This window comes from Myotis daubentonii, chromosome 3, assembly GCF_963259705.1.
Source record: "Myotis daubentonii chromosome 3, mMyoDau2.1, whole genome shotgun sequence".
Lineage (NCBI taxonomy): Eukaryota > Metazoa > Chordata > Mammalia > Chiroptera > Vespertilionidae > Myotis > Myotis daubentonii.
The window spans coordinates 51,420,306-51,444,122 of NC_081842.1; the positions used below are offsets into that span (position 1 = coordinate 51,420,306).

The window sequence follows — 23,817 nt, forward strand, 5'->3', positions numbered from 1 at the left end:
TCCTGGGTGGTGTCGTTCATTAATAAAGTAGACAATCTTTCTCCACTGCAATTCTCAGGGTCTAGCGTTTGGCTCTGCTAGCGCCCGTGAACGAACTCCTTCTGCTCCCTAACAGTCACAAAGGTTGACCATCTTAGAAGTTATGAAAGAAACAAAGCAAAAAAATGTGAGGAGCCAAGCTGTCCCACAGAATTAGAACTGGTTTCGGTGTCTATCAAAGATATCTTTGTTGAACTGAAAGAGTTAATTCTGTAGCATTCTATAAGGAACTTTGCCAGGGATAGTAGTTTTCCTGAATTCCACCCATTGCCCATGGAAATAATAGAGAACAACTAATCTGAACCTTCCTATAAAAACTGATCATTCGCCTAAGTGAAATAAGCCAGTCAATGAAAGAAAAATACCACATGATCTCACTCATTTATGGATAATAAGGACCATGATAAACTGATGAACAAAAATAGATACAGAGGCAGAGCAGCCTTGAACAGACTGTCAAACTACAGCCAGAAGGCTGGGGAGGGTTGGGGGGCGAGAGGGGGCTTAAGAGATCAGCCGAAGGACTTGTATGCATGCATATAAGCATAACCAATGGACATAAGACACTGGGGGGTAGGGGAGCCAGGGGATTGTCAAGGGGTGGGGGGGGGGCAGGAGACATATGTAATACTCTTTGTAATTCTTTAAGCAATAAAAAAAGAAACACTAAAAAATAATAATAATTCATTAATGCTTTTAGATAAACAAAAATTTTTTATGTAGATCTGATATATACTCTTATTTCCACAATAAAGAAAAGCTATATGCAAAAACAAGAAAACAAAACAAAACAAAACCTGGTCATTCGCTAGCAGGCTAAGATCCACACAGCGTTTCATCAACCTCGCAAACCTCAGGGCTCACCTAGCCAGGCCTGTTATTCTACTTTCCTACAGCAAAGCTTTTGTCCTTCTTATTTAACAAAAAAGCAGCAGTTCTCCTTGGCGCTGGGATAAGGCAGGATCATGGGTATCCAATTAGTGGTTTTAAAATCTAACTTACCTCTGGAAATCTGAGCAGGCTTAAAACAAAACAACGAAACAAATCAACACACACACAGAAAGACTTTAGTGCTCTACGCCGCACCTTGAGCTTTTTCACAGTTCTAGATGTATGATGAAATATCACTTTGCTATTCTGGAAAAGAAAACTGAAGGCCTGAGAGATAATCTGTCCTGTCACTCTACATTGTAAATTAAATTCAGAACTGGAAACAAAAGAAATGCCTTGATAAGATACCATTCCTAAAACAAACAAACCTTAAAAAAATTTTATCATGAGTTCTCAAATAATTCACACATATATATACATACAAACACATCTATAATAATAAAAGCATAATATGCAAATCGACCTAATGGCTGAACAGCAGAACGACCATCTGAACGACATGTTATGACACCTACTGGCGCCAGGCAAGCCAAGGCTGGTGCAATGCCATTGGTCAGAGGCCCGGCCATTGCCCCATGATTGCCCTGCAGAGGGAGGCCCAGGCTACTGGCTGGCAGGGCAAGCGATCAATTGGAGGGATCCATGATTGCGCCAAAGAGGGAGGCAATCTGCGGCTGCGGCGGGTGGGCGGGATCTCCCTCTGTGGGGGTGATCCATTGTGGAGCCCCAGCTGGATGGGCAGGGCCTACCTTTATGGGGTGATTGATTGTGGGGCTCCCAGACTTTGAGAGGGCACAGGCCAGGCTGAGGAACCCTTCCCCGCCCCCCTCCAGTGCACGAATTTCATGCACCCAGCCTCTAGTAAATAATAAAAAAGGAGAGGGATTAAAGCTATAAATATTAGCTCCTCTGTCTCTCAGCTGAAGGTTAGATCATACAAATTGGCAAAATAAGGGTAAGGTCTTGTTCAAATCTGTTTGTTTGTGGGGATACTCTAAGATTAAGGTTAGGGTTAAACCTCTCAGCAGACCAGACAATACTCAGGACTCTGCAAAAGGAAGCCAGCCATCTCCCATGCTCAATACTTCTCTGGGTCATCTCTGCCATAGCCTGGCAAACTAGTATGGAGTTAGCACAGCCCGTCCTAGGAATCCTTATTATCTTGTGTGAGACATACCTAGAGCTATCTGAGGAAGACATCTTGCTGCATCCCTAATAGTCTGGAGCCTTTACCTACTCTGCTAGGCTCACCTCATGAGGCAGGAATTCTCCATTATAACTGACTTCATCAAAAAATAAAACAGAAGTCCTGAGAGATCATCTGTCCTATCACTCTACAACAGGCATATCAAACGTGCGGCCTGTGGGCCACATGCCTCGTTTATTTGGCCCATGTTAACCTTTGAATTTGACATGCTTGCTCTACAAAGACTCAAATGGCTTGGGTTTATTCCCGAGTATGTACTGACAACAGAAGATGGGTAACTTCATGGAGGAGATTCAGAGTGGGACCTGGAACCCTGCAATGCTATTTCTCAGTGTAGGAGCTGCTGTGAACACACTGGACACCACAAGTGTCTCAATTTCTCACTCAACATGAGAAGCAGCAGAGAAACTTTATCTTCCATGAGTATTAAATCGCCCTCTCCATCAGCTGGCATAGTGCCCTAGGATATGGCACATGGTCAACAAATGCTTGTGGAAAGAGTGAATGAATACATGAATACCCGAATGGTTGGTAGATACAAAGTAAGAAATGATAAGTACCACAGAGATAATAGAATAATCGTAGCTTATATCTACCAAGATTACTTACTACATGCGTTTCACTGTTCACATTTCATGCTCACAGTTACCCTTGAGGTAAGGTGTCATTATTATACTATTTTACAAGTGAGGAAACAGAGATACAGAGAAGTAGAGTAGCAAGTACTGCCCTAAGTCGGGGAGCAAGAAAGGGTGAAGCCAGGATTCAAACACAGGTAAACTACCCCCGGCTTATGCTCCTAACTGCAACTATGCTGACTGTGGAATGGCTTCCTGCAAGGGGACTGCAGCAGACCGTGTTGCTCTGTTACCCCTACAACTCATTCCTCCCAACTCTTCCCTGCTTGCCTAAAAGGAAAAATGAACAAACACATAGTATAAGCCAATCTGTCTAACATTTTGGTACAAATCCACTTTCCCAGAATCCTTTTCTACTGAGGATGCCAATGAGACACAGTTATAACCAATGAGCATAAGCAAAAGCCTGCAGGTGGACTATCGGATTTTTTTTTGTTCACTGGTAACAGATTCATACTTGAAGGAAAAAACTTGCTAGTGCCTCCCTTCCTTTTTTCCCTGCACTGAAAACAGATGCAATGCCCAGTTGTGCAGAAGATATCTGGGCGCCATAAGCAACAAGCACAAATGTAAAAGACCAAGATCTAAGGCTAGTGGGACAGAAAGGTAAAAGAATGTGGATCCTGCCCTGACCAGTTTGGCTCAGTGGATAGAGTGTCGGCCTGTGGACTCAAAGGTCCCAGGTTCGATTCCAGTCGAGGGCATGTACCTTGGTTGCGGGCACATCTCCAGTGGGGGGTGTGCAAGAGGCAGCTGGTCGATGTTTCTCTCTCATCGAAGTTTCTAACTATCCCTTTCCCTTCCTCTCTGTAAAAAATCAATAAAATATATTTTTTAAAAAAAAGAATGTGGATCCCCCATGACACCCAGTCACTAAACCAGCCCTGAAGCCACTTACCTCCAATCTTCTTAAATGAGTCAATACATATCTTTATTGTTTAAGCCACTGTTAGTTGGCATTTGTTCCTTGCCTAACTGAGCTAGGCATCTAGAAAGGTTCATGAAGAGCATAGTCCTGCAGCTGTGCCATTGAGAATAGGTGAGCATTTTTTTAACTTAACTTTTTTAAAAGTATATATTTTTTAATGTTGATAGTATTACCAGCATAGCATTTCAACACGCAGGAGTGGAAAAGAGGTAATAGACAGAGGAAATAATGTGATTGTGGACAGGGACAAGATACATATTCCTTTAAAGGGCAAGGACTATCTTCCGCAATTCATTATGAGGACACCCCTAATGATGCTCTTTCATTAACTTGGTGGCTTTGGAAACCATATGCTGTAGCACAGTGCTTCTCAGTGTGTGATCCCTGAACTAGCAGCACCAGAATCACCAGGAAACCTGGGAAATGAAAGTGTATGCCTGCTCCAGACCTACTGGATCATGAAAGTTGGAGGCAGGTTGGACAATTGTTTTTAACATGCCCTCCAGGTGATTCCTGTGTCCAGTCAACTTGAGAAGCCCTCAAACTTGGGCATAGAGAGAGAAGCTCCAGTACCCTATTCTTTGTCTTATTCTACCACCTGTTCCTGTGCAATCTTTACCTTGCTCAGTAAGGAAGGTTTGTTGAGGTCTGCCTACAAAATACTGTGGGACATAAGGCTATAGTGCCCTCAGCCCTTCATGACGCCCCCTCGCTGAAACAAGCCCACCTTTGTAATGAGGGTGGGAATGGGGACAGATAGGGTCCTGCAGCTCACCTCTCCTTTGGCGTGCCTTTCGGGGGGCACCCCTCCTAACTAACAGTAAGTTTTGAAGAATGGAGATTGTGTCCAAAAGTACTGAAGGAGGACAGAGAGAACCACATAGCACAGATGAGGGCGGGTACAAGCTCATTACAGTGAGGAAATGGGAGCTGAAGAATAAAAGCCAGCAAAAGCTCACTAGGAATCTCATTTCCCATCTGTACAGTAAAAATGATACAAGTTCTTAAGTCAAAGAAGCCAGACACAAAAGGCCACATATTGTATGATTCCCTTTATATGAAATGTCCAGAATAGGCAAATCCGTAGAGACAGAAAATAAATTAGTGGTTGACAGGGGCTGAAGGAGAAAGAAGGGGAGGTGTGGAGTGACTGCTAATGCAGCAGAATCTTTTTGGGGGTGATGAGAATGTTCCAGAATTAGATAGTAGTGATGGTTGCACAATTCAATAAAAATACTAAAAATCACTAAATTGTACACTTTTAAAAGGTAAATTTTAAAAGGTAAAATTTCAAAAAATTGAACTGAGTTGGGCCTTTGTCAATTTTAGAAATAAACAGGACCCGCCCTCCCCACCCCACCCCCCAAAAAAGAAAGAAAGAAATGAACAGGACCTTAGCGGTCATAGTTCTAGTCTCCCAGATCCACTTTACAGGTGGGAACACAAACACCTTGTTTTGAGCTCATCAGAGGAAAGCACTGTTGCTCATGTTGCCAACGAAGGGAGCCCCTTGCACTGCTGAGCCTTGTCAGCTAAAGCTGTTCTTCCTTTTGCAGACTCCCCTAAAATGTCACACACACACACACACACACACACATACACCAGTGATCAGCAGCCTGAGGGCACTTACCTCCACAATAAGGGACACGATGAAATTGCAGCTGAGCATAATGACAATGCAGACCCTCCACAGGACAGGAGTGCAGAGCAACTGGCAGGAGATGAAGCACAGTTAGTCTGAAGACAAATATATGCTGGAAAATGTTCACGTGTTCACAGTGTACACTAGGTTACAAATCACATATGCAATAGACACATACATGTGTGTACATGTTATACACATGTATAAGAGGTATGTCTTATGTATGTAAGTATTTCTATGCATGTATGCACAGAAAGCAGTGTGGAAAAATTATACCCAATGATGCCAGTGATTTGGGGACTATGATAGCTACTTTTTTTTTTTTAATCTTCCTTTCTTTCTTCTTTTTTCTCTGTAATTTCTAAATTTCCTAAAATAAGTCTGGTCACCTTACAACAAAAAATAATAGTAAAAGTATTTTTTGTTTGCTTGTGTTGTTTTGTTTCCATGAGGGAATACAGGGATGTAGCTGTACTCCCAGGAGACTCTGAGGGCACACATGCCACTACCTGTCTCTTTTCCCACTTCCTCTCTATCTTCCCTAGCCCCTCCCCAGGTTCAAGATAGATATGTTATATATGGATAGTAAATGGATGAATGAATAAATGAATGAATGAATGAATAAGAGAAACACAGTCAAGTGCACTGTACCCAACACTGCCTCTTACATTGCCTTTACACTGGTGAGAATAAAGACTGGTACAGCTCTATGGAAGGACATGCTATTAAAATTTAAAGTTCAAATTCATTTCTAGGAATTTACCCTAGAGATGTACTTGTACTTGGTTGGAATGATCCTATCTAATAAAAGAGTAATATGCAAATTAGCCATCACTCCACAACAAAGATGGCAGCACCCATAGTGGCTGGGGTGGGATGCTGGTGGTGTCGCCTTGGCAATGCGAGCCCAGTGTCTGCACCCCAGTTGCGTGGAGGAAGGGGAGGGGCTTCTGGCCAGAAGTCTGGGCGCGGGATGCTGGGATCACCTTGCCCTCGGTGACACGAGCCCAGCATCCACTCCCCAGCTGCGTGGAGGGAGGGGAGGGGCCTCAGGTCAGAGGCCGGGGTGCGGGACACTGGCGTCATTGCGGGTTGGGCTGAGGGACCCCCCCACCATGCACAAGTTTCGTGCACCAGGCCTCTAGTATATGTATAAGGTTATTTTATTGCAGCTTTGTTTGCAATAGTAAAAAATTTGAAATCTAAATGTTGATCAATAGAGGGACTACACATTCATTGTGGCACATATATATATATATATATATATATATATATATATATATATATATATATATATATATATAGTGAAATACTACATTAGCATAAAAAACAATGAGGAAGTTTTATGTACTGATATGGATCAATTAGCAAAATAGACTGTTACACAAAAGAACAAAGTGCAGGACTATTGCTGTGATTGTGGCAGCCAGGACCAGGCTACACTCCGATCTGCTGCCGAGAGGATAAATAACAGGTGCCCCAGCTGCTAGATGCAGAATTCGTTCACCCTAAGGCCACACTTCCACAGGCTGCTCGTGGCTAATAAAACTGAGGGCAGCAGGCTTCCAATCACATTCATTCTGTGAGATACTAGACACCTCTGATGAGCAACTTTGGCTCAACTTTCTTATCACTGTGTTATAGTCTGAAACTACTCACCTACCCCACCTTCCTTCCCTCTCTGCTTCACAGAGGTCAGACCACCTAGTGTAGTACCCTCTGCACCTCCTCTAGCTTCCTGAATTTTTTCTTCCATAGGCAATCCCTCCAGTAACTTCCTTACACATCTCATCTCATCTTGACATCTCTATTTCAGAAGACCTGGACAAATGTAATTGTTTGCTACTATTTGTGTAACAATATGGCAGAATATACATATAAGACACATACAAATTCATATATTTGTGTAAATATCCCAAAATATGTCTGAAATTATGTAAAATAAACTGGTGTCATCAGTTGCCTCCAGAAAGGAGAACTGGTAGCTGGGGAACAAAGAAAGAAGGAAGATTTTTTTCCCCTACATAACTTTAACTTTTGAATTTTAAATTATGTGAATATATCCCCTGTTTTAAAAAAATTCATGCATTTTTTTAAATGAGCAATAACTAGGTTGCAAAACCTCATGATTTCATTTTAAAGAAAATAAATTTCATAAATCAGACAGTGCACATTTGTATTATATGCATTTTCAAAGATGAAAGGATAAAGTAACAATATTATAATTTTCCTGTCTGCATATTCACATTTCTAAAATGTACTCAAAATTTTATGCACTAATAAGAAAAGTGACAATTTTTAGAGTAAGCAATAATTTTTTGCAGAATCCTTTGCCATCATGCTGGCAGTGACTTCACACATGTTCCCTTCCAACCAAATAGGTTCCTTATTTCGTTATGCCAGGGGACTGAGCCTCCCAGTTAGAGTGCTCACTATTAAAGAGTGTGACTAAGCCCAACATGTCTTAATCCTCACTTCGGCAGGGCTACAGAGCTTTAACGCACTTGAAAAACTAAAGGACAAAGACTATCTTCATAAGTACTTAATGTAATTTATGAAGACCCTTAACAACAGTGGCAATTACAGTGTTAACCACAGTACTCTATAATAATAAAAGAGTAATATTCTAATTAGACCAGACGTCATTCTGGACGTCATTCCAGACGTCCTTCCAGATGAAGCCAGGGCCAGAGGGAAGCCGGGGTTCCGGGTGCTTGCAGGCAGCCAGAGGGAAGCAAGCCTGGGTACCGGGTGCCAGAGGGAAGCTGGTGCCAGCAGCCAAGGGAAGGAAGGCCTACTATTTCATGAATTTCGTGCATCAGGCCTCTAGTGCAATTATGAAAACAAAAACTAAATGTATCACCAGTTTATGTCACACTGGGTTTCTGAAGGTGCTATTGGTTTGGAATGCACTGTGTGCTCCAAGTGCTGTCTACATTTAGGAAACTGACATACAACCATCCGCCCGTCATTTGTTGCCATTTTGTACCCCTTTGTTAGGCAAGGCACTGTCTATACAAGAACAAATGAGATAGGATCTTGGCCCTTGTGAAACTTATCTTTGAGTCAGAGAGGAAGGGAGCAGGTCTGCAAAGCACTAAGTGAAAAAAAACTCAGCTTCTCTGATCTTCTCTCTGCTTTCTATTTAGTGGTCTAAAAGGCATTTAGTAATGCTTAACTTCTATTTGAAATGTAGGATAGGTTAGGAGAATCAAAATATATTACTTTCCCTTGCTTGTACTTATAAAATTTCTCTTATAACATTTCAAAGTTGTAACAAAAATCTAAGAGAGTTCATGGCTTTTTTTAAAAGTAAGTTTTACTGACATTAAGTATGAACATCAGAAAAATACATTTCTAAAGAGGTAAACAAGAAAGATGTAAATACAAATTTAAGAATTAACTGAAAAAGTGTTATAGGCAATTCTGTTTTAAATAGCTTCAAAACAGAAGCATTTAGGGGGAAATTCTCTCACATTTGAAAAAAATGTATAAATAGATTTTCCAATCTTAAAGGGAATCCTTTAAAAGAAAAGTGTTTGCCCTTACCGGTTTGGCTCAGCAGTTAGAGCACCGGCCTGCGGACTCAAGGGTCCCAGGTTCGATTCCGGTCAAGGGCATGTACCTTGGTTGCGGGCACATCCCCAGTGGGGAGTGTGCAGGAGGCAGCTGATCAATGCTCCTCTCTCATCGATGTTTCTAACTCTCTATCCCTCTCCCTTTCTTTCTGTAAAAAAATCAATAAAATATAAAAGAAAAGTGTTGAATGCTTTTGAAATACTTGAAATCTATACTAGACCAGCTTAAATAAAAATTATGAATAAATTCAGCATTTTAAAAAACTGTCCTAAAAGAACAATTGGTGTCCAAGAATCCATGTCAATTGCAGTCATGACCTGCTTTTTGAATTCAGGGTGTTAAATAACTGTAAACACCACCATATCCCAGAGATAAGACTTACATCCAAACGCCTATATAAATCTGGAATATCAGCAAATAGGATGAATAGACACACAGCCAGCTGTACAATCAGCACAAGGACAAATATATCTGAGGAAATAAAAACACAAGCTATCATTTAGAGAAATCAGAATATAGAGTGTCACATCTATTGAAAGACATATTCTAGATTAATGCTGATTAAATTTACTTGATTTCCACATCCAAACACAGCATAATCAATGGAAAGTACTCATTTCTATGCAATGGGTCTCACCTCTAAAATGTCTATGCATGTCCTTGAGGCAAGTAGCAATAGATAGAGGGTAACATTGACGATGTACACTTAGATTATTACAAGAAGTTATCTTTATTATTACAGAATAAATGCCTTGAAGGCATTCAAGTATCTGAGTGTCTTTAATGCAAATCATCCACCTCAAATCTTTTTCTGGGGGAAAAGGATGGCTGTAAATAAACATGTTTTAATTGCAATCATATAGAGGTCAGCATTCTATTGCTTTGTCATTCCAAGAAGAAGGGCAACATAATTTTCTCTGAACAAACTTTTATGAGGATATTGATTTTTCAACTTATGCTTCTAAATTTTTCCAATTAGAGGGGGGTAGTGATGGTGTCCAAATAAATATCCTGAAAGCAGGTCCCATATTTCTAACACACACTCTGTTCCCAGCTCAGAATGTAAGGAGGTAGGAGATGCTTTGGCCAAGAGCCTCCACAACTCTGAAGTCAGGTTCCTCCAGGCTGAACCCACTCCCAGCCGGCCAACCACATGATGCCAACCTGCCCATTGTCTTCATGACAGGAGACATGTTGCAACTGAGTGCTGTGTTCCTCCTCCCTACCTCCTCCAGGATGAATTCTGACAAGCAGCGCAATAAATGAGTCTTTCCAGTTTGGAGTGATCCCATGAAAAGACACCTAGAGACAGACTTCTGGTGAAAGTAAGAGGTGGATAAAGAAGCCTTAGCATTTCATACAGCTTTGAGGGAGGGAACAAAAGACCACAAAATGAGGTTGCACAATGTGTTTTACAGCAACCTGGATTGGAAGTCAGGAGACCCTGAATAAGTGCCAACTCTTCAGCGGCTCCCTGAATGACCCCAGGCATGTGTGTCTTCCTCTCCAATGACCTCTCACCTCTGACCCCTTATAATTCTACTCACAGTTTTTATAGGTCGGCTGCCTGAATGGTTTTCCTTTAGAGAAGATAAGAGCCACAATAATGCAGTTGATTGTTCCCAAGAACCATATAGTTGTGTTCTCAAAACTTGGGAAGCCATCATTACTTTCAACTTTTCCTGGAGCAGTTGGTGGCATGGTTAAATTTGAAATGCTTTTATTTTGCACTGTGCAGGCACTAAAAAGGAAACCAAACAAGCCAATGAAGTAAGACAGACACTTATGGAGAATACACGCAAGACTCCATGGCCTCAGTGTTTCTATAATTGCCAGAACTTTGGGAAAGAATAAACTGAAAAATAAAGAGAAAGAAACCAGCACAGATAGAGCCATGTTTTGGATAGACAGATATATAAATGATAGATTAGATAGATAGATCCAAGTTTTTTATTTAAAAAATGGAGCACCAATCATGTATATTAATGCTATGTGGGAGAGAGAGATGAGTACATCATGAATCTTTCCCCTGGTGTCTTAATATCTCTAAACATTTATAAGAGTGACCACATAATTTATCATTCAGCAGGTACAGATTTGAATGAGGAAAGAAAAGATATTAATAATGTCATTGGCTATCAGGCTTAAACTGGGGATGTCCAAGCAAACTACAATGCATGATCAGCCTTGATAGAAAAGATGGTCATAGAGGATCATCTAAGACAGGCAAAGATGAGTGCCAATGAATGTTACTATCAAACTGTATCACAGAGAAGCGAAGGTCTCTGGAAAAGTACCCAAGGGACTAAAGGAAGCCAAATCCTTTGGCAGAATGAAGACTCAGTTGCCTCCTGCCGTATGGGCCACGTGATGTGTGATAGAAATTAGAGAGTGGGAAGCTGGCATCAAGTCTGTGACCCTACCTGTGCATCCCCATGTTGTACCAAGGCTGCCTCTGAACCAGAATGAAGCCCACAGTCTGCATGGCCAGGCTGAGAAGTATGTTGAAAATCACAGAGAGCAGCAAAGGTGGGGAGATCAGCCTTCCCACAGGTCTGAAAGGCACTAGCTTGGGGTAGGCACCATTCAAATTCACTGTAAAATAAATTCAAGTGTTATATATATGAGAGCAGGGAAATGTTACATTCTTCTTTAGAAAAACAGTGTAACTTATTGGGCCCACATATCTGAGGAAACTGACAAATCAAAGTACGTCACAAACTGAATGAACAATACAATAGTAGATTCAAACTGAAGTCATATGAGAAATTGGGAAGGCAGCAGACATAAAACAACCACAAGATGCCCTTTCTGTGTCTATTAAATTGGCAAAGACTATTACATTATAGGTGAGGGAGTATTAAATGCACACTTTTCTTATACTGCGTGTGGGAATATAAATTGATAAAAACCTTCGGAAGGGCACTTTGTCAATGAATATGAAGAGATTGAAAAAATTTCATAACTTTTCATATAGTTATTCCACTTCTGGAATTTTATCCTATTCTAAAAAAATATCAGAAATATAGAAAGATGTTAATCACAGCATCAATTGTGACACATCTATATAATGGAACAACATTCAGTCACTAAGATGTAATGCTTTCAAATACTTAAGAAATTAAACTATGAGGACATCAGCAAAATAGCAGAGTAAGCAGCTCCAAGATTCCATCCCTCCATTAGAAACATTGAAAAACAAGCAGAAACTGTAAGAACCAACTTTGTCAGAACTTTGAAAAATAGACAAAGGTTTACAGCATCCAAACAAATGCTGAATCAAGAAAAAGGCAACTTGAAAATATTAGGAAAGCTCTGTGCATTTTTACCTGCCATTGCCTCCCTCCCCCCAGTTCAGTTACAAACGTGAAGAAGGTAGCACACATATCGGGTGGGAGACCCTGGTTCCTCATTATAGAGAGGGAAGAGCAGACTTTATCCACAAATTATTCTGCATGTCTGTTCTAAATGGTCTGGGGACTCCTGAAGCCCTGGTGCAAGGTGCTCTTCTCTGTTTCACCTAATGCAAAACTTACTTGGGGTGGGAAAGCAGCATGCACTGCTCCAAAGCATTGCAAGGTTAACAAACTACCTGCAGTCACTGAGGCAAAAGATGACACATAAAAAAATGCCTAAAGCCTGGAAAGAAAAGCTAAAGTTTCTTTGGGAGATGGTGGTATTCACCATCACCTGTGCGTACTGGGGGAATATGGAAAGCCATGTACATGACCAGGACAAGATACATGCTCAGAAATGACCAGAAAACTCCTATGCTTTCAACTCAGGATGATCTCTAGACTCAAGCTTGGCTAAGTGTTGAAGTGCCCACCACAGAACCAATCTGCAAAGATTGGGGGAGGTATTTCTCTGTTCATATTTTTTAAACTGACAGAGTTCAAGGAAATCTCTGTCAAAACACTACCTGAGCCTGGCTGGCATGGATCAGTTGTTGAGCACTGATCTATGAACCAGAAGGTCAGGAGTTTGATTCCCGGTCAGGGCACATGACCAAATTGCGGGCTGGATCCCAGTGTCGGGGGCGTGCAGGAGGCAGCCAATCAATGATCAATGATTCTCTCTCATCATTGATGTTTCTATCTCTCTCTCCTTCTCCCTTCCTCTTGAATTTGTGCATGGGTGTGACCCCATCAGGTGTGGGGCCAGCTGGAGGGAGGGGCTGCAGGAGGGTTCCAGGGTGTGTCCGGCCCATCTTGCTCAGTCCCAATCAGCCAGACCCCAGCAAGCTAAACTTCCGGTTGGAGCATCTGCCCCCTAGTGGTCAGTGCACATCATAGCGATTGGTCGACTGCCCCCTGGTGGTCAGTGCACATCATAGTGAGTGGTTGAGCATATCATTAGCAAATTATGCTTTGATTGGTTGAACAGATGACTGGACGACCAGACACTAAGCATATTAGGCTTTTATTGTCCTATATAATAAAAGGCTAATATACAAATTAACAGAACGGTGGAATGACTGGTCGCTATGATGTGCACTGACCACCAGGGGGAGTGCCTCTCAGCCAGAAGCTGGGCTTACAGCTGGTGAGCGTAGCAGCGGTGGTGGGAGCCTCTCCCGCCTCTGTGGCAGCACTAACAATGTCTGAGGCCAGGGAGCGGGCCTAAGCCATCAGTTGGACATCTCTCAAGGGCTCCTAGACTGCAAGAGGGCACAGGCCAGGCTGAGGGACACCACCCACCCACCCCCCCCCCCCCCCCCGGCCTGAGTGCAAAATTTCATGCACCGGGCCTCTAGTATAGGATATATATAAAATAGAAAAACCCTGGAGATGCTTGTTATCATAGAAGAAATGAGAATTGTTTTTCAAATATCTGAAAGACTGTCCTGGGGAGGAATTCAGACTATGCTGTGACTTCCCAAATGGCAGAACTGTGATGGGGAAACTTACACAGAGATAGATTTGGCCTGATGTGAAGAGAACTCTGTTAATGATAAGGACTGTCCAGGAGTGTTCTTTCAATAGATTTAGCAAGTATTTAATGAACTCCTCTGCTAAGTCAGGCTCTATTAGAGGCCCTGGGAAGACAGCAGTGATCAAGACAGACAAGGTGCTACTCTCATGAAGTGCACACTCTGGGTGAGGGGAGGCAGGAAAAACATATAAAACAGATAAATATCATACTTTCAGATTGTGACAAGTACTGTGAAAAAATAAAGCAGAATTGTGTGCTACAGAATAACTGGCTTGGTCATTGTTTAAAGTGACCTTTATGACGTGGTGACATTTGAGCTAAAATCTGAGTAATAAAGGAAAGTCAAAGTCACATGAGGATCTAAAGAGAACATAGTTTGGACAAAGGAAATAGCAAAATCAAAGGTGCAGAGATGACCACAACTTGGCAATGCTCAAGAGACAGAAAGACTGGGGTGCCTGGAACAGTACACAAGTAGCAATGTTGTTAGACATAAAGTCGGAGAAGTGGGCAAAAATAAATTATGGAAGACTTTGGCCTTAGTGGAAATGAGAAGCCACTTGAGCATTGTAAGCAAGAATATGACAACAATATTTAAATTAAAAAAGAAACTAGCACCCTTATCGCTGTTTGAAAGATAAATGGAAGTGAGGGGATGGCAATAAGAGTGGGAGCAAGACAGTTGTATGGTTATTGCAGTGATCTACAGAAGAAGTGACAATGATTTGTGACAGTGGCTACAATAAAGATGGAGAGAAGGGATACGGAATATTTTTTGGAGGTAGAGCCAATAGGAATTTCATATGTATTGTATGTGAAGGCTAAAAAAAAAAGAAAGAGAGAAATTAAGGATAATTTCAGGTCTTTGAATAACTAGGTAGATTAATGATGCTATTTTAAGAAATTTTATTGTGTGTGTTTTTTTGACTGACATATTTCAAGTGCCAATATCAATTAATGTTGACCAAGAACAGCAAGGCAAACAAAAGCTTTATTTGAGGCCTTAGGAAATGAAATTTATGGCACACAGATTTGGGTAGAAACCTGATTGTGTGCCAAGGGAAAGAGAGAAAAATGTGGCGTTTCCAAAGGAGTTATACAAGCTGTTTTGAGAGAGTTGTGATAGGTGCTGGCAGGCAGACTTGCGCTATGCTATACATGATTAATTGTTTCTAGGTGAAATTGTTATTTCTTAATAGAGAGTTCAGTGATGCAGAGCCAATTCAGGATGTAGCCATTTGTAGTTTAGCTCAGTTCAAAAGTTCACTTTCACATGGAGGGAGGTGAGTTAGCTCCGCTTCCTAGAGGCCTCCCCGTTCCATTTTGCATTGCTCTCTTGACAATATTTACCCCATTTTGCTGCTTTTTTTACACCTATTTCAGGAAGTAGTACCGACTAAATAGTAAATATTTAATGGTTTTGTTAGCTGTAAGATCTGATAGAATAAAGAGTTCTATTTGGGTATGTTAGGCCTACATTCTGTTAAATATCCAACATTAGGTGCTGAGTAGCTACATTTCCAGAGCTCAGGACAGACATCAAGGCAAGGGATGTAAATTTGGGGATATATCAGCATGTATAGTCATAGGATTGGTTGAATTCACTTAGGCAGACAGTGTAGATTGAAAAGACAAAAGAACCCAAGAACATTGGGATGAAGACTTGTAACATTTCAAAAGTTAGAAGACAGGTAATGAAGCAGAGGTCAGCAAAAGAAATGGGAAAACTGTCTTCACCAAAGTGATACATAATCCAGGAGTGTGTGGTATCACAGATCCAAGAGAAGAAAACTTCTGCTGAAGGAGTGTGCTGTTGAGAGATTCAAGTGCAATCAGGAAAGAGAAGTGGCCGTTGCCGTCAACGGAAGTCACTGGTGGACTTGACAAGAGCAGCATCAGTAAGGTGGCTGCTGAAGCAGTGATGGTAGTTCCCTCCCCCTGAACACGTTCTCCAAAAACAGTCTTTGAACAAGTTTTTAAAATAAGTTGGCATGATGGGTGTTAAGATTGTGATGAGAAGATATAAGAAGAAATAATGTGGAAGCAAGACCCTGAGGCATGTAAAGAGGCAATGGGAGACTTGTACCTTTTCATGCATCAGTAGCATGCATCCTCCCAGCCAGTGGTGGCTAGAGGTGGCTCACAAAGGCCAATTTCTGCTAAATTTGCAAGCCAATTATTAAACGCAGCCATTATAAAAAATAAAGGATGTAAACTTACAATTAAATAAATATATGAAAAACAAAGATAATGAACACTCAAAACTGATAACTTTTAAATTATTTTATATTTTAGAATTATCTATGTTCTTGAAGTTAATAATGGAGATTACACTTAAAAGTGTATCATGTCAGAGGACAGAAGTTTTCCCACTGCAGACACAGCTGACTCTCACAACCAGTTGGCCTAGAGGTCAAATCACCCCAGTATTAACTACAACAATCAAGGCTTAACTACAACAAGACTGTGCACAAAGACCACTAGGGGGTGCACCAAGAAAGCATAAAAAAAATGCGGAGACAAAGAAACAGGACAAAATTGTCAATGGAGGATATAGAGTTCAGAACCACACTTTTAAGGTCTCTCAAGAACTGTCTAGAAGCTGCCGATAAACTTAATGAGATCTACAAGAAATCTAATGAGACACTCGATGTTATGATAAAGAACCAACTAGAAATTAAGCATACACTGACTGAAATAAAGAATACTATACAGACTCCCAACAGCAGACCAGAGGAGCGCAAGAATCAAGTCAAAGATTTGAAATGCGAAGAATCAAAAAACACGCAACTGGAAAAGCAAAATGAAAAAAGAATCCGAAAATACGAAGATAGTGTAAAGAGCCTCTGGGACAGCTTCAAGCGTACCAACATCAGAATTATAGGGGTGCCAGAAGATGAGAGAGACCAAGATATTGAAAACCTATTTGAAGAAATAATGACAGAAAACTTCCCCCACCTGGTGAAAGAAATGGACTTACAGGTCCAAGAAGCGCAGAGAACCCCAAACAAAAGGAATCCAAAGAGGACCACACCAAGACACATCATAATTAAAATGCCAAGAGCAAAAGACAAAGAGAAAATCCTAAAAGCAGCAAGAGAAAGAAACTCAGTTACCTACAAGGGAATACCCATACGACTGTCAGCTGATTTCTCAACAGAAACTTTGCAGGCCAGAAGGGAATGGCAAGAAATATTCAAAGTGATGAATACCAAGAACCTACAACCAAGATTACTTTATCCAGCAAAGCTATCATTCAGAACTGAAGGTCAGATAAAGAGCTTCACAGATAAGGAAAAGCTAAAGGAGTTCATCACCACCAAACCAGTATTATATGAAATAGTGAAAGGTATCCTTTAAGAAGAGGAAGAAGAAGAAAAAGGTAAAGATACAAATTATGAACAACAAACATGCATCTATCAACAAGTGAATCTAAGAATCAAGTGAACAAATAATCTGGTGATCATAACAGAATCAGGGACATAGAAAGGGAATGGACTGACTATTCTTGGTGGGGAAAGGGGTGTGGGAGATGCGGGAAGAGACTGGACAAAAACCATGCACCTATGGATGAGGACAGTGGGTGGGGAGTGAGGGCGGAGGGTGGGGCGGGAACTGGGAGGAGGGGAGTTATGGGGGGAAAAAAGAGGAACAAATGTAATAATCTGAACAATAAAGATTTAATTTAAAAAAAAAGTGTATCATGTCTGTAGTCATTACATCATGAACAAATTTTTTCTTTTTTTTACCGAGGAAATATTCTTCCAGCATTCAAAAACCATTATCTAATTCAGAAATAAGTTGTTTACATCACTGATGGATGGTTAAAATTTCAACATCAGTTTTTGTTGTTTTGTCATTCAGGGAAAGAAAAATGTCAAGAAAGTTTTATGTGAAAACTAATTCAGTCATCAATAGCATAGGTTGACTATGGATATAAGAATTTGGTAAAACTCAGTGAAAGCATTTTGTGAGAATTAATTGACAGACTGGAATTTACAAGAAAGACATTGTATATTTGATTATTACTTGAAAATTGTTCACCACACATTTTTTTTCAGTAAGTTTATGATAAATTTATGTGCATGCATGTAAAATCATATTTTGGGGGGAGGGGAAGCCATTTGTTAAACATTTGCCAACCTACCACTCTATCCCCTCCCAAACGTCAGCACAGACCAAGCATCCAAATTCATGTCCTTAGGTGTTAGAATCTGGCTGATTGAAATGATAGAATTAGAGATGGCAAGTGGAGAATGTGGGCATACGCAACTAACTGGGAAGTTGGACAATAAGGGGGACAGCAGATAGTGGTGGATTTTCATCAATGAAGAGCTTTTATTTATTTTTTAAATATTTTTTATTGATTTCAGAGAGAGGAAGGGAGAAGGGGAGAGAGATAGAAACATCAGTGATGATAGAGAATCATTGATCGGCTGCCTCCTGCACACTCCCTACTGGGGATTGAGCCCAAAACCTGGGCATGTGCCCTGTCCAGGAATTGAACCATAACCTCCAGGTTCTTGGGGCAATGGTCAACAACTGAACCACGCCTGCCGGGCAAGGAAGAACTTTTAAAGAAAGAAGGTATGGAAATATATTTATATGCTGAATGGGAATGATCCAGTAGCCCAGAGAAAAGATGACCATGATGGAGGAAGGGATTATTACATGAACAAAGTTCTTAAGAAGGAAAGGGGAGGTAGGATTTAAAGTACAAGTGGGGCTGTTGGCATTTATATGTAACAGACAGGAAAGCAGAGAATTTGGAAAAGATGATTGTTAGTGCTTGGGTAGGAAGAAAATCCCATAGCAGGGAAATTGTAAAGATATTCATTTATTAGTTAGAAGGTGGAAGTGGGAGTGGCTTAATGGCAAGAGGACCTTTCTCTGTTCTAGATCTCGTGAAGCTAGGATTTGGACATGAAAAACATACAAGATATATGTTAAGCACATTTCACTTATAACTATACCTAATAGTAAAAGCACACCAAAGCCAGCACTTCTGATTTTCAAGGTGTTGTTTTTGTTGGTTTTTTAATATTTCGTGACCTTTACGGACGCTCCATCTTTTTTGAAAAATAGCAAAATGACTAGCCAGCTTTTCCCTTGCTAGCACTTTTTTCAGCACTCAAAAATGAGGATTCCTTCCTCTTTCCCTCTCTGTATACACCTTTGGGAATAAGTCAAACATCACAGCTGCTGCAGCTGCTGCCCTCCCCTCCTGGGGGGCCTTCTGGGGAGCACCTCTGGGAAGAAAGATTTAAAAACTTCTTACTTGTTGCACCAATAAGAGTTGTAATGGCCAGATCCTGGAACAGAAACTGGTAATTTGACAGGCTGTTGGTCTCCTGAAAATAAAAAGGAAAACAGCTCAAAAGAGTTGTGACCTTCTGGATGAAGTTTGGCATCAATTTCGTTCACTTTCTCATGGCAATTTAGGATTGTCAAGTAAATTACCTAGAAGATGGTGTGGTCAGAGGCCTGTTTATGTATGTGGGAATGCCAAGGCAAGGCTGTGAAATCCTGTACAACCAGGAGGCCCCGATCATGTGCATTCTGGGCTGGGTCCTTTGTGCATCTCCCCTTGCTGAGGGGAATATCTCACTCTCCCAGATTCATCTCTGCTCTCTTCTCTACTTGTTAGCAGAAAAGTTGGGGTGTCATCTGACACTAAAAGAGTGCATTCCCAATAGTAACAAGTGACAAATGTGTGGTGATCTTACCTAAATTTTACTGATGGAAAATGACAACTGAACCAACTATTTGCTTTCTTGGATGTTGATAGAAAGTCCCTGATAAAGCACCTTGATGTTCTTTATGTCTTACATATTTCAAGTAACTTACCCCTTGGTGGAAAGGCCATAATGATGACCTATGTTTAACTCTAGTTTTGAGCAAGAGTTATTGTGATTTAAAAATAGAATTCAGAACTCTACAAATAACTTCTCCAGTTCATTCATTAGTGAGTGGGAAAAGACATAGGTAATCCAAAGGTAACAGAGCTAAAACTTTTAAACCAGGAGTGAGAGGTGATAGCTAATATAAGAAGCCCCCACATGTTGAGTCCACAAGCAGTAGTCATGGATATTCTCCTTTTATGTTCGGTTAAATAGTAAAAGCCCTCCCAAGACCTATGTGTATTTTTTTGTGGTACAGTATGTCAATTTTTAAATCCCTGTGTGCAGAGAGTCAGCAATATGCTGGCTTGTACTAGCTCATAAGAGTTTATTGCTAGATTTTTAGAAATTTTGTGACCTGGTTGTTAAACACAGCCTATATAAAATCTTAAATAATACAAATTTACTATTAAATGAATTATAATGAAAACAGAGGCAATAAGTACTCAAAACTTGACACTCCCCAATCATTTTCCTATACTTTACTGTTATCTATGTTCTTGAGATTATTTGTAACTCTTGTATCTATATGGTGCAAGTACTACATAAAGCATGCTATTGTACGTGTCTCCCCAACTCCATGTTCAGCTGGATCACTTGACTCCAGCCATGGTGGGAGCATTTACACCACTAATATTGGCAAACATTAATAAGCAGGCCTTATTTTTCCAGGGAGAGCCAGTTTTGAAACAGTCCAGCCCCCAATCAGAGAATCATCTCTTTAATGAGTGGTATGCAAGAGGACAGCCACATTGGACTGGAAAGATAGAGACCTGGTCTAAGCAGGTGAAAGCAACAGCGAGAGAGAAAGTGATGTGTTCCTTTCTGATCCTCAACTACCACTAGATAATTCTCTCTCAGAGAACTCACACCAACAACTTTTCCTGTGTGCATGTATCTATTTCTGATTTATTTTCAAAACATGAACGATCAATTTTAGAGGGGCTGTTAGTGCTCCAATCTCCTATTTGCACTTTAAGAGGCATTGCATGTTGAGAGTGCACCACCCCTTGTCCCAGCTCTCACTAACCAAGAGGCTAGGTCCCAAGTCATACCCAGTAGAGCAGCAGAACACCAAGATACTGAATCATGCTGTACAGAGCCATGTACTTAAACATGCAAAATGAGGTAACGAAGGCAGCACGTCCTTCCCTGTGTGAGAAAAGAAACGAGAAAGTAATGAAAGTGATGAAACAAAATGAGGTCAGTTATTCTGTGCTGTTCAGCTGAGCTCAGGAGAAAAGATCAAAAGTCTGTCTAACTTCATTGTGTGCCTGACAGATGGGACAGCCTCGAGCCAGTGGGAGCGGCTGTCAGCGAGCTAAATGACTATATTTTCAGGAAAGGCCAATTCCACTGCAAGGTCCACAGGCCTCGATCCAACCAGGGGGCCAGATTTAGAGCTACTCTTATCCTTTCTGCAGACATTATTTTAGCTCGGAGTCTGGGGACTTGGGCTGGTCCCAGATCTCATACCTACTCACTAATGTGATTTGGAAGGTCATTTCCCTTCTCTGGGTCACAGTTTCTTCATCTGTGAACCAAGGACTATAAGTAACATTGCAGGTTTGGGGGCTAGTTTCATGCAGGTGCTTCAGGAGTTTGCCCAAATATTTCATTCAAATTTCATTTGTGAGTCCCAATTTCTTCTAAAACTGACTAAAATAATATACACATTCAAATTAGTTATGTATCACATTTAAATAGACTAGAAACAATGAGTCTGTTCATTCTTGTTACTATTGTTTTTCTGTGGGTAAAGGGTATATATATATATATATATATATATATATATATATATATATATATTAAAGCATAAAATAAATTACTTGTAAAATGCCACTTTTATTTCGTTCATTTGGGGAAAAAATAGTGTAAATTTACTTCTGGGTGTAATGGTTTCCTGGGGTCCAAAGCCTTATCCTCACCCCCAGCTTTTTCCTGTGCCAGGGCTTTGCTGCTGCCATTCGCTCTGCCTAGAAGGCAGTTTCTCCCATCCCTCAGCTCCTTAGAAAGGCTTTCCCACACCACCTCACCTGGCACAGCAAATTCCGCCTCCCTGGTCATCTTCCTACCTTTCACATTGGCCCTGATTTATCTGTGCGTGTGTTTATTGCCTGACTTCTTCACTGGAGGAAAACGTCATGCGATGGAGGGACGTTTGATTTACTTGCTTCTGCCTCCAACTGTTCCTGGCACTAAGTGTCTACATTATAAATGTTTGTTGAACAGATGAATAAATAAAGAAATAAAAATTGGAAGGAGCTAGCCAAATCATCACTTTAATGTGGGGAAAGGAGTATGGCATTTGTAGATAAAACACATTTAAACAAAATTAATTCTAATACCATCTCCAATCCTATATGGCTGTGTCAGCTTGGGTCATTCTCTGAGCCTCAATTTCTTTCTTTCTTTCTTTTTTTAAAAAATTTTTACTTTTCAAATTTTTTTTATTGTTGCCACTATTACACATGTCCTTATGTTTCCCCTCCCCCTTTGCCTGCCTCATCCCAGCCCCCTCCCATAGCCTCAATTTCTTTATTTGTAGAAGAAATAGTGACCATTCCTACATCTCCAGGCTTTTTGAAGTATAAGAAAACAGGCATTAAAACACTTTATAAACACACTAGAGGCCTGATGCACAAAATTTGTGCAAGGGGCTCAGCCCTCGCAGCCGCGACGGCTTGCCTTGGCCCTCGCAGCCCCAGATTCGTCTGGAAGGTCATCCGGTCTAATTAGCATATTATGCTTTTATTATTATAGATACTAGTTATAATAACCCAAAGCAGCCACAGTGCTAACTACCTCTGTCATTTAAAGAATGTACCAGAAGTATATATTCTAGGGGGGGGGGGGGGGTTGGAAATAAAGCACCAAGGGAAATTTTAGTAGAAGCAGCAAAAATAAGTATTTTGGAAACTAGAGATGGGAAGGTTATCCTAAGGTAGCATAAAGAGGCAAGAGAAAGGAAAGAAAATGGGGAGAGAAAATTTCTCTCAATTCCTCATTATCAAGCATCTAAGAAGATACATTTAAATAATAATCATCATCATCATAATATGATCAACACTGTCAAAGCAGTAACAAGTGCCAGATTCCAACTTTCTAAAAGTAACCTACTCAGTGTTTTTATTAGAAATGCCACTGTTCTCCCAGGGTTATTTTAGCTCCGGGGAAGTCCACTGGGAAGTAGAATGTTTGACCAAATTCTCCTGCAAAGCACCTCCCCACCCAAAGATGCAAAGTTTCTCTGGTCTTTGACTTGCAGAACAATGGAATCTGATAAGTCAGTCAGAGAAAGACAGATACCATATAATTTCACTGGTATGTGGGATCTAAAGAACAATATAAATGAACAAACAAAACAGAAACAGACTCACAGTTACAAAGAATAGACTGATAGTTGCCAGAGGAAGTTGGCGGGGGGGGGGGGGGGGGGCGGTAGGGACTGGATGAAAAAGGTAAAGGGACTGAGAAGCATAGATTGGTAGTTACAAAATAGTCATGGGATGTAAAGCAAAGGGAATATAGTTGATAATATGATGCCAGTTGGGTACTGGAAACATCAGAGGAAACACTTCATAAAGTGATTGTCTAACCACTATGCTGCACCCCTGAAATTAATACAAAATAACATTGAAATTCAACTGTAATTGGGAAAAAAAAAACAATTTAAATAAATACATGATAAAATAAAATAAAAAGAACAGTGGGATCTGTGCCTAGAAGGCAGAAGAGATGAAAACAATGTTGGTGTATAGTGCTTACTTACTTGATAAGTTGAGGTACACACGCAATGTTTGGAGTTTTGGAAGTGAAAGGTGAGGCCACAGATGCCTCGTGCTCTGATAAAGAGATGCCCACGTGAGCCATTTTCAAAGCCTGAAAGCAAAGAGTTCGCTTACGGTGCGTGCACACTCACATACATCTCTCCTGAGGCTTCATAAGAAAGAGGCCAGTTAAGCTGTCCACAAGGTGGCTTGTGGGCCCAAACACTGGCCAGGAGATGACCCCAGACTTCGATCTGCCTGCCACATAAAAACGAGATGGCACTGGGC

General features: G+C 40.8%; 1 protein-coding gene across 2 annotated transcripts in view; it reads right to left on the reverse strand.

Moving 5' to 3' along the window:
- Positions 1 to 23,817, reverse strand: part of ATP13A4 (ATPase 13A4) — a 254,995-nt gene that overhangs the window by 129,389 nt on the left and 101,789 nt on the right. For both annotated transcript variants that reach the window (XM_059687405.1, XM_059687407.1), the window contains exons 23-29: positions 23,532 to 23,641; positions 20,815 to 20,911; positions 19,138 to 19,210; positions 11,348 to 11,519; positions 10,472 to 10,665; positions 9,307 to 9,395; positions 5,334 to 5,414 (exon numbers count right to left, since the gene is read on the reverse strand). In XM_059687405.1, coding sequence (XP_059543388.1) covers positions 5,334 to 5,414; positions 9,307 to 9,395; positions 10,472 to 10,665; positions 11,348 to 11,519; positions 19,138 to 19,210; positions 20,815 to 20,911; positions 23,532 to 23,641 — 816 coding nt within the window. The remainder of the gene's footprint in view (positions 1 to 5,333; positions 5,415 to 9,306; positions 9,396 to 10,471; positions 10,666 to 11,347; positions 11,520 to 19,137; positions 19,211 to 20,814; positions 20,912 to 23,531; positions 23,642 to 23,817) is intronic.